Genomic DNA, 11,223 nt, shown 5'->3' with positions numbered 1-11,223 from the left:
CAACATATAGAAGCTCTCTCAGTAGTATATGGGCAATTTTGAAGACTTTGATGTGTTCTTTTAGCAACGAGAACTCAATATTTATGTGCACAGTTGCAAATTTTATGTTGAAACAAATTATTTGTCATCTCTTTCAGATGTGTCTTTGGCATTTGGATACCACAAAGCAATCAACCTATGCCACCATTCACTCAATACCAGCCTGTGCCACCGTGCACTCAATACCAGCCTGTGCCACCGTGCACTCAATACAAGCCTGTGCCACCGTGCACTCAATACAAGCCTGTGCCATTGTGCAGAACTTGCAGATTGTATACTGGATGAGTCCATGTCTCACGAGTGAATTATTAAAACCAGAAACTGTATCTTGCCCTGAAACCAAATATTCAATAAACAATCTGAACACATACATTTAGAATCTGTGTATACTTGTGTCACATTTCTTACATATAAGCCATTAATTGCCTTTGCCCACAATGTGTGAAGCTATACTATCAGGAAAAAAAAAGGTAACAACATTTTCAGTGAAACTAGCAGAGGTGGCATGTGATTTTCTTGTGCAAAAGTACAATGGCGGCAAACGACAGCTTTTGTAAAAGCACTTGTTTTTCTATTTTCTTGAACAAATCTTTATTTAATATTCATCAGCGGTGGCACAATCGGTTATGCCGCACGCAAAATACAAAATTAAAAGCAAGTTATATTTAAATATTAGGAAACCTAACAAACATGAAAAACTAAGCAAATTATAAAAAGGCATTTCTCAAGAGTTAAAAACCATGCTGGCCACAATGTGTATATAACTTATAATATGTTACCAGGTAGGTAGAATATTAGGCAAGCAGAACAGTAGGAAAGCAGAATAAAATGGCATAGTGTTGTGTGAACATACATGTAGTTGTTGATTTACATGGGTTTGATTCCAAAATATATATGATATGACCATTGTGGTACATACTGTAACAGGGAAGAAACAGTGTTACTGAAATTATGAATTTTTTTTATTAAGAAGAGCAAAGTACAATGTATTTATTCACAAACGCTTGTTCGACAAGAGCCATCGGCTCAATGCGCACTGAAGCCAGGTTTTAATTTACAGTTGTAGTTTTTTTTTTCAGGCCATTGATGCCACAATGTTTCATCAAAAGTGAGACATTTCAGAAGGGAAATGTATTTCAAGTGTACTTACTTTTTTATTTGTTGCCTTCCATGTCGTACACAGATGATAGCTGCCCACAGTGCTCCTGTCATGGCGGTAGCGTTTTCCCCTGACGGCCGACATCTCGCCACGTACTCATACCAGGAGAACAAACTCCTGTTCTGGCAGGTAAGGACTAAATTATGGGTAAAGGTAAAGACATAAGACATAAGAAACCTTTATTAGCATGGACAGAATTTGCAAAAGTCTGAATTATTGCTAATTTGATTGATACAATAATATCACAATATCACGGTAGATTAAAAATCTTAAGAGAAAACATTCACATACATTGACATTCAGTTACATAATTATTATTTACAAATATTCAATTTTTAAAATTATAAATATACATAGTATATTACATAGTTACAAATTACCGGTGAAGTCAGTTTAGAGATTTATTATATAGCAATGTTGACTGGTATAGGAAATATCGCCTCAGTCTCTTGGTTCGGCATTTTGGCAGTGATAGGATATGATTTCTGAGTGTCCTTTCCGTTACTTCCTTCCCGTCACTGGTGACCATGTAGTGCAGGGGGTGGTCGCCAGCCCACATCTGTAGCATCGCAAATGTAGCCCCATAGCCTTTTTTAGGCTGTAGGAACAGTTAGCTTGTTGATCCACTGTGTCTAACGGGCACGGTATTGGACAGTGGAGCCCATCCCTATCCTTCCACTGTCTTTTACCTCCCCAACTTAAGTCAGGTACCTATTTTACACCTTGGTATGAGAGATAGGGCATACTGGAGTAACTTTATCAAGTGTACCTCACCGGATTAGATAATTCGGAGGCATGATGATGAGAGTGTTACCTTTCTCAATGACACAACTTCTAGCCTTGAATGCCATGGAAGTATTGTTTAGGGTGGCTGAGCTGTGGGTTTGTGTATCTGTGTGTCTGTGTTTCTTAACAGAGAAGGTTGAAAGCCAGAGTGTGGGGGAAGATGGGCAGAATGACAGGAGGTCAAAAGTCTCTTGAAAGAATCTCGCCGAAAGCAAAAGGAATTAGAGGTAGACATGGGGGAATTCTACTCTCCAAGCAGAGGTTTGGGTTTGGGGTTATTTTTGGCGTGTTTTTAGGCTTTTTTATCGGGGTTTCTCTTTTGCACTGGAATTTTTTTTTCACCCAACCTTTGCCGGCACTCACCCCGGGGCGGGGCAAACCTATTCAGGAAAAGTGACAGTGCTTCTCCCCGGGAACCATCAAATTATAAATAGGGATATCCATTTTACTGCGGTGGATTATCACACATCTAGCACACATCAGAAAGGCATTCATTCGGCCACACGCCTCTTGCTGACTGTGCCTATTCATGTGTCCGGTTCGCACCTCCCTGCAGAACGACCGTAATGTGTTGAAGTGATTAATAGGTTTATAGTGCATTGAAGCTTTCGACTGCCGGCAGAGGTTGGGTTGGGTGAAAAAAATTCCAGTGCAAAAAAGAAGCCCGATAAAAAGGCCTAGAAACACGTCAAAAATAATCCCAAATCCACACCTCTGCTCGGAGAGTAGGGAATTCAGCAAACCAAGGATTGGATACTTCATGGTAATTTGTGTTTGTTTGTTTGTTAGACCGATCTCCATTAGTTTGCACAGTTGCCATACATACTATTCTTCCTGGAGTCGTTAACTACAAACTACTATCATAACAACATGGTAAGGCTTAGCTACAAACTACATAAAAACACACACAACATGCAAGTAGTACCGAGAGGTCAGAGGTCATAAAATTTAAACAAAAATTCATATTTACATTTCTACATTTCTATTACCACCAAGCTTGTAAGGGTTTGGAGGTGTCCACCACAGTTGTAAGTAATTTAGAATCTCTGATTTCTCGTTGTGTTTCCAGATGGCAGCAGGGTTGTTTGGCATGATGAGTGGCTCCAGTATCAAGTGTATCCGGTCTCACGACACCCGACCGGCGCGCGCCGGGAGTAACACCTCGCTCAACAGCCTGCTGAAGGGGGTTCGTCTCGTCTGGATCACGCAGAAAAATGTCATCGTGCTCACTGGAGACGGTTCTGAACAGAAGTTTAGCGTCTAGTGAGAAATAGAGTCTTATGCTGAAGTCACATTTCCAAACCGGGGCCCGGGCGGGCCATTTTGATTATTGAAACATCGACAATTTATATCAATAAACAATACACGTACACGCAAATAGTTCTCATGATTGATTTTTTTTCTTGACTTTTTGGTGCTCTGTTGTCTTTTATACCACACTTTTCATTCCTTAAGACTGCCTGGTCGGGCCCCAGTTTGGAAATATGTGATCAGCATTAAATATAGTCCCTACCAGGCTTCAGAGGTGGCTGGAAAGGGTGAAAATTGGTCAAATAGACAACAGACAGCAAGCTCTGAGCTGCTGACTGTACTAATTTCTAGATCACCCAGAAAAACGTCATGATTGTGCTTACTGGAGACGATTCTGAACAGAAGTTTAGTGTCTAGTGAGAAATAGACTCTTAATGTCCTGCAGAGCCCATATATATAACTAGAGAAGTAACATTTGCAAAGCAAATGCATAATGTTTACCTTTGGACATGGTCTGCCCTGTTAATTTTTACTCAAACATATTCACAAACATGTACTACTAGTATATGGTGACAGGAGCAGAGCAGACCATGAAATTGCAACATTATGTAACCCAACACCAGTCACCATGGTGACAGACGTCAACAAATCATGTCATTGGCCAGGTCAGAGGTTAGTATTTGGAGAAGAGGAAATTGAGTAAAAACAATAAACACTGGTCACCTCAATTTTGGAATGTCACTTTCCGAATTTTGAGACACCTATGTTGAAACCCCTGATTTTCAACTTTGTTATTCCTGGATGTACAGTGAACTTTTGCATGCCATTGGAAAGATCATGCTATCTTCAGTACCAGGTTGCTTTTTTTATGGTCAGAATGTACAAATTTATCATTGATATTTGACTTTAAAAATTGCAAGCCTGGCGGTCTAGAACACACACCGTCATGCCCAGCAGCTTAGCCTGGCAGTCCTAAACTTTAGCCCGCGGCCTGAGTTAGCCAGCCCGCATCCAGCCCGCATCCAATTAGCCTCATGAACACCCCATGAAAACCACTGAATTAATGAGAATTCACATTTTCACACCTGTGTAATTAACAAGTTTGTGATAAATTCAAGAGAGGTCTGGGCTCAATGGCTAGCCCGCGGGCCTGAACAGGCCTGTCGGTCTGTGGACAGGCTGGGCTGATGATTAGGCCTTATGATAGAGGACCTTCAGACTTTAAAAACACCAAACAGAAGATGGGAAACAAAAATATGCTTCCAGATTGATGATGGTTTACACATAGTTTATCACTTCATATTAATAAACACCCTTCACATTTTTAGCTAATATTTTCAGTATCAAAGCATTTAAAATAAAAGTGATTGCATATTAATGACAAGTATGATGTACAGGTATGAATGATGATAACTTTCAATTAGTTTCATGAATATTCATTTTGAAAATTTTCTGCAAAAGCTTCAGAAATTTCTGCTGGAAGAATTTTTCCTGTACATGGGAAGAATTGTTCTGCTATTAAGACTGCAAAAAGTCTCTTTCTAGTAGAAAGCTTTTTGAACATGTTTGAGGAGGTGGATTTGGCTCATGTTGTGCTACCTGGGCGGGGTGTAACATTTGCTAAAAAGATAGCATCATAAAAGACCCTTGTCTCAGCAAGAACACTTCATATTAGACCTGATTGGTTGTGGTGTTAGAAGCTAACTTTTGAGGACACTTTATGGTCACTTATAGTTTCGGTTTGGCAGGTATAGTCCAATCTGTCCTACTATGGATGGGCAACTCCCCTGGCCAAAATCATGGGGGTCGAAAACATTTTTTTTTTTAAGAATGAAGACCTTTATTGCACATTTCTGCCACACTTGGCTAAGTACAGGTCACAACGAAACAAGATGAATGGGTTAACAGCAGATAAACAATAACTCCATGGAAACATTTATAATTAAAAGGAAAATATTTTGTAGTTTTAGTACCATAATCCTGCCATGTATAAGCCTCAGCCGATGTACACTGAAAACATAAAAAGCAAGGATCCTCAATTTGCAACATGAACTTGCTTTCAGTGCAAGGAGTTGTACAATGCTTTAGGAAATTATTGGTACATTTTCTTTTGTAATTATTCTGTTCCTGCAGCTTTGTTATGCGGGTCATACCTCAGGTCACCTATTGTTCCAGGCATGCAAATGACCACTGTCCAATTATCAAATTAGAGAGTCTGGTCGGGCTACCCTGACACGGGTGACATGGTCTTTGCAGTTTGCACTGGGTAGCTCAATAGCCCGAAAAAATATCCTATCAGAAAATCTCATGACATTGTAATGACAGTGTCAGATATCCTGGGTTCACACGGTGAGAACCATGTCTTGGCCAAATCTTTCTATCCCACAACTATAGTTTGTAGTATCATCATGATGATTAGATTAGATTTAGATTATTAACAAAAAATTAATGATGAGAATCTTTACAGGATTTGTAATAAGTCTAAACAAGGACATTATACACACTGTGTATAATGTCCTTGGTCTAAGTTACAATCTAATTGGAAGTGCTTGCCCAAGGCCTAGAGTCAATTCTATATTGCTATATTCCACATTACAAATTGTAACCATTTCGAGATAAAAAAACCGCCATCATGTTTCTAGATAATTTCAAAAGTATATTTTAAAAAAAAATAGAAAATTTTCTAATTGTTACAATATTTGTGAAACATCTCAAATAGATATGAAAAGAGCTGTTCAATCAGTTTGAATATTTCCCAAAAATTTAGGAACAGAACGTAAAATGCTTGTACAGCGCAGGACGTACATGTATAATAGCAGACCAGATAGCCTGGGTGTAAGAAACAGGGGCGAGCTGTAGCGCCTATAAACCCCCCACTGTTACATGGGTACCAGACTGCTGCCAGGCTAGCTCCTTGGCTCCTGGAGGGCCAAGGTTTGCCCAAGGAAATGTCACCATAGAGTGATAATAGACATCCCTCAATAAGCCAGGTAACAGCGTCCAGATTAAATTTGGACTTTCCAGAGCACTTTGGACAAATGCTTCTAGCTGTCTTCAGCTTATACTTACAATGCTAATATTTTGTGAATAACTTCCCTGTCACCGTACGGATCATATTGACCCCCAGCGGGGGTCGTCACGCATCGTTAAAAATCGAAAAATCTTAAGATTTTTCTTTAAAATCTCAAGATGTTTTGGAAAATCTCAAGATTTTTTAAAACAATCTCAAGATTTTCCAAAACAATCCCAAGATTTTTTTGAAAGATCTCAAGATTGTTTCTGACAATCTCAAAACATCTAAAGATTTTTTAAAAGAATCTTTAGATTTTTACAAACAATCTTAAGATTCTTTGAAACAATCTCAAGTTTTTTTAATACACATGTAGTCATATTGAAATTGCTGTTTAAACGTTATGTAAGATTGATAATAATCAATATCAGGATTTTCCGGAGGTTTTATTGCTGTGTAAGTCCTGTTTTTTTTATTTTTCTGAAGCTTGTCAATGATAGATTAACCCCATTCACAGTTTGACGGTTTCTTCTCTCCTTTTTTTTGCATCAGTAGTGTGTTAATCCTACAAGTAGACTTCTCCCAATTATTTTTGCATAGTGAAAGTTTGCATGGTGAATAAACCATTGACATTACATATTGCAAGAATTATGACTTCTGGATATTCTGTTATATTGATGGATTACACTGTAACCTGGTGACCAAGTCTTTGTTAGCTGCAGTGTCTCTTTCGTCCTTTCTGCAAATTCTTAGATTACAGTACAATTACAGCAGGATTTCTTGATGACATTATATATCAATCGCTACATGTATCTGCATGTCCATGTAGCAGCAAACAAAAGCCACAATTTGTCAGTCTGTACGGCCCAGGACCAGGGGTTACTAATTGGTTTCTACTGGCTCCTCCTGTTTCTTACAGGTCCCCCGATGTCAGGAAAACTAGTCTACATGTAATAAAATAAGTTAGGGGTTATATGCAGATTTCTATATTTTAAGTGGAAGACTAATGCCAGTTTTGTTGGTTAGCAATTCCATTCGGGGTACTATTGAAGCAGTACGTGCTGGTTTTTCACTGAGAAACTTTGATGGGAAGAAGACTGATACAGCAGCAAGTTGGAGAGGACCAGGAATGTGGCATAAGATTGAGTGAGTTTTCCCTGGGAACCAGACTTGACTTGTGAAGCTGGGGGCATGGAGGGTGAGTGATAGCCCGATCCACCCCTCCACCCTATCCGCTGTGCCTCTAGACTGTGCTGTACAACTTAAAGACACACTGTGAGGCCCCATACAGAATGTAGGTCCGCCGCCATGAAAACTCTTTGTCTGAGTTGGGCAAAGAACCCGAAGCATGTCCTGCCGTACTTTCTGTTGATGTGTACAAAGCAGGGTATATTGGTTATGTTAGGAAAAAGTGTGTAAGTATTGATTTTTTGAAGATTGCTTCAGACGATCTCAAAACATCTCAAGATTTTCAAAAGAATCTCAAGATGTTTACAAACAATCTCAAGATTCTTTCAAACAATTTCAAGATTTTTAAACGTCACTTTGCATCTAGGTGTAGCTAGCTAGTATCGGGTATTGTGTGTGCATTGTTAAACCGGGTAATGCATTGTTACCAAAAGTCTATGACCCTGTTCATACCAGACTTATATTTAGCGGTTTCAACCGGTTTTTCAAAAACCGGTTTTTATTTAACCTGGTGTGAACGCAAATTAACCGGTTTTTAGGGGTTTAAATCCGATTTTGAAAAACCACCTCGAGAGGTGGTTTTTGAGGGGTTTTTGTGGGGTTTTTCCACCGAAAAACCTGGTCTGAACGCTAAGGGTTTATTGAACCGGTTTTTGCGTCATAATTCCGGGGTCACGGGGTCAGCATCTGACCGTGTGCGACCTGCAAGCTTTTTTGATCGCGTTGTTTTGACCAACTTGAGTTCGTTTCCACTGTTTTTCCATGGTTTCTCTTCATTTTGCGATGGAATCAGCATATGCAACCTGGTCGGCGGACGAGACGCTCCTGATACTTAGGTTTGGAGAGCAGGAGTCGCCGAATTCGAAAAAGCTGGGGGGGGGGGGGGCGGCGAGGGCTCTACCGAAACAAAAATGTTGGAGGAGGCTGATTTCTTGAAGATAGAGGATCAGTGCCGCAGTAAGGTAAAAAAAAAAACTGAAGACGGCATACAAGTAAGAAGGCCAAGGACAACAATCGGAAGAGCGGGAGGAACGGTTATTCAAACTGCAGTCATGGCCGATTAATTGGATATTCACCGGACAGGATTTTTTAAAAACCGGTTATCAAAAGTCTGGTATGAACGCTAAGGGTTTTAGCCGGGTTTTTGAAAAACCGGTTGAAACCGCTAAATGTAAGTCTGGTATGAACAGGGTCTATAATGCATTATGCTTTCCCAGCCTACAACCATTCAGGTAGGCTCCTCTGACTGTGAGTCCATTTTTATGCAGGGGGGGGGGGGCTTGGTGAGATAATGGGCTTGCTAATGGGTTTTTGATGGTTTGAGGGGAGAAGCCATTTCCAGTACCCCGCCCCTCTCATTTCAAGGCTTCATTTTTTAGGTCTTTGGCTAAATTGCTGATTAAGATTGACACTGGTTACTGGTTTGAAATGATTCTTTCTACCAAAAATTAGGAAAAATGTTTTCGGTACCAATTTTCATCTAAATCATATGTGGCATTTTGTCCAGACTAGGCAGGGTTATATTACCTCAGAGGAAAAGTACAGCATAGTTATGAACATATACTATAGGCCATAATAGACTAAAGGTAATCTTTACTTGAGCCATGGTTTAAAGGCAAAGTATATAATGTGTCCTTTTTGTAGGTACAATAGAGAAGTCTTAATATAACTCTGACTAATCTGTGACTGCCATTTGCAACAGTTTGTATAAATGTAGTGATGTCATCAAACTACATGTTACTAGGGAAATTGACAAAGTTCTTACGGGACTTCATTCAAGTCCATGGTTAGAGTTTGAAGGACAGTGAAAGTAATGAGTTCATGGTATAAAAGGATATATGTACATGTAACTTGTTCTAAGTACTGAGGGGTCAGCTTGCCCACAAGACTTAATTGCCACAAATCTAAACATTCACACAAATCTGGACCAGATGTTCCCCTATCAGATCCCCCAAGCAGTTGCACCACAATACAGAATCCAGCTAATAATAGTTGAAACAATAGAAGGTAGAAGCAAATGTTTGTGGAGACTTCACAGCAAATATTTTATAATCTGCTGAGACAACTTTTTGATAAAATATCTTGTTCAATACATTTAGATACTACTTTAAAATTAAAGCTTGTCTCTACTGAATGATTTCCACCTGTCGTCTACATGCATGTTCAATGCCATGAGCCAATATCCTTTACAATGCATCTCCAAGATAGCAAGAGCTAGTCTTTGACTATAGTATAGGCCAAAGCAGCACTAAAAGTCTTGCACAAGCATGTGCATTGAGTTCTGTATCCTGTCTACTCATACAAGGAGGACCCATGCTGAAATTTCTATTGACATAAGGGAGCCTGATGTCACAAATGCCCCTGCCTTTAGGTCAGCTAGAAGCTATTAAAGCTCCCTACAGACTTTGATCTACTTTTAATGTTTTGAGAATGCAGGCTTAACAGTTATAACCATGGCAATGACTTAACCAAAATTCATTCATAATATACACATGTACCAAGGAGGATACATAAACATGCGTAGTGTACAAGCAAGGGGCCTTCTGAACTTTACTCAGAGAATAAGCCAGAGTGACTTAATTAGTTCCAGGACCCCCTGCCTTGTGATAACACCCCTGACTCTCTAGAGCTTCCAGGTCCTGCAGTTTGGGTCTGGGTAGAATTCTGTCTGCTGGCCTTGGCACTGTACTTTGTCATGTATACACTATTTTAAGGCTTAAAGCCTAAAGTAGTGCATGATACATTGTAAGTTGATGATACATTGTAAGTTTTGAATTTAAGTTTGTTTTCAAATGTTTAAGACAAAAGATTATATGTACATTTGATATAATGTCCTTGGTACATTCAAACTCTGTATAAATTGGGTTGTATCATTTTTGGGGGACAACCTTTTCTGGGAACCAATCAATTTACTTGTCAAAGCTTTGAATGAAGGAGCTGGCATATCAATTCTAACTCCTAGATTGACTATCTGTTAATTGAGACCAGATCCAGTACTATATGCACTATGGGAGTACTGTTTTATAACTGAGTTGGGAATCTTTTCAATCAGTTTCATCCCTACAATCCCATATCCTAAATTATTTACCTTATATCGTCTTTGTGTTTTGTATCTTTGCCATCCATCCGATAAACTGCTAAAATAAACACAGGAGAGAGGAAGGGTGTACTTTGAACGACTTTATAGTGAGATTGTCCCGGCAGCAATGCATCTGTGATTAATTAGCCACCAGGACATTGAGAGAGGAGATTGGTCGTACTCCAAAGATAAGCTTTGCCAGTTTGAGAAGTGGTCATCAGGGGATGTCAGCTTGGATTCTTTGGTTGTTTTGTTTCTGTGCTGTTGGGTGTTAGCCTGGTGCTATTGTGCCATCCTCGGTTTAATAGCACACCTCCGCAGTGGATTGTTTTAGAAGATGTAAAAAAAATTGCGAAAAAAACACTGCGCCAGACCCTCCCCATATCTGCTTGATTTTAACTCCATGCAGTCCAAGCAAGCCAGTGAGAGAAACCCTGGCAGCCTAGATCTACTGACTGTGAACACCAGCTAATCCATTCGCACACCATGTGGTAGAGTCTGTGGTAGGGACCAAACTCATTGGAAGAAGGCTGTCATGTCATGAGCCAAGCTGCCATCTGTGCAGGGAACAGCTGAAGTAAGCTAGGGGCATCCTTGCCATAAACTACCCATACAAAAAGCTGAAACTGAATCTTTTTACATTTGCTTTAGAAATTTTTAGTCCCAGAGGACAGTGATATTAGAAAATCTGGAAGGCGTTTGAAGGTGTTC

The 11,223-nt window shown here is 39.7% G+C and overlaps 1 protein-coding gene across 1 annotated transcript in view; it reads left to right on the top strand.

Annotated features, from left to right (window-relative positions):
* The window catches only part of LOC109485603 (WD repeat-containing protein 7-like), a 48,992-nt gene extending 45,727 nt beyond the window's left edge, over positions 1-3,265 (top strand). Inside the window, exons 32-33 of the mRNA XM_019789288.1 lie at positions 1,223-1,327; positions 3,054-3,265. Coding sequence (XP_019644847.1) covers positions 1,223-1,327; positions 3,054-3,248 — 300 coding nt within the window. The 3' untranslated portion in view covers positions 3,249-3,265. The remainder of the gene's footprint in view (positions 1-1,222; positions 1,328-3,053) is intronic.
* The last annotated feature ends 7,958 nt before the right edge of the window (positions 3,266-11,223 follow it).

Source organism: Branchiostoma belcheri, unplaced genomic scaffold (assembly GCF_001625305.1).
Source record: "Branchiostoma belcheri isolate BF01 breed outbred unplaced genomic scaffold, Haploidv18h27 scaffold77, whole genome shotgun sequence".
NCBI lineage: Eukaryota > Metazoa > Chordata > Leptocardii > Amphioxiformes > Branchiostomatidae > Branchiostoma > Branchiostoma belcheri.
Note: the sequence above shows the minus strand (reverse complement) of the source record. Positions and strands in the feature narration are given on the sequence as shown.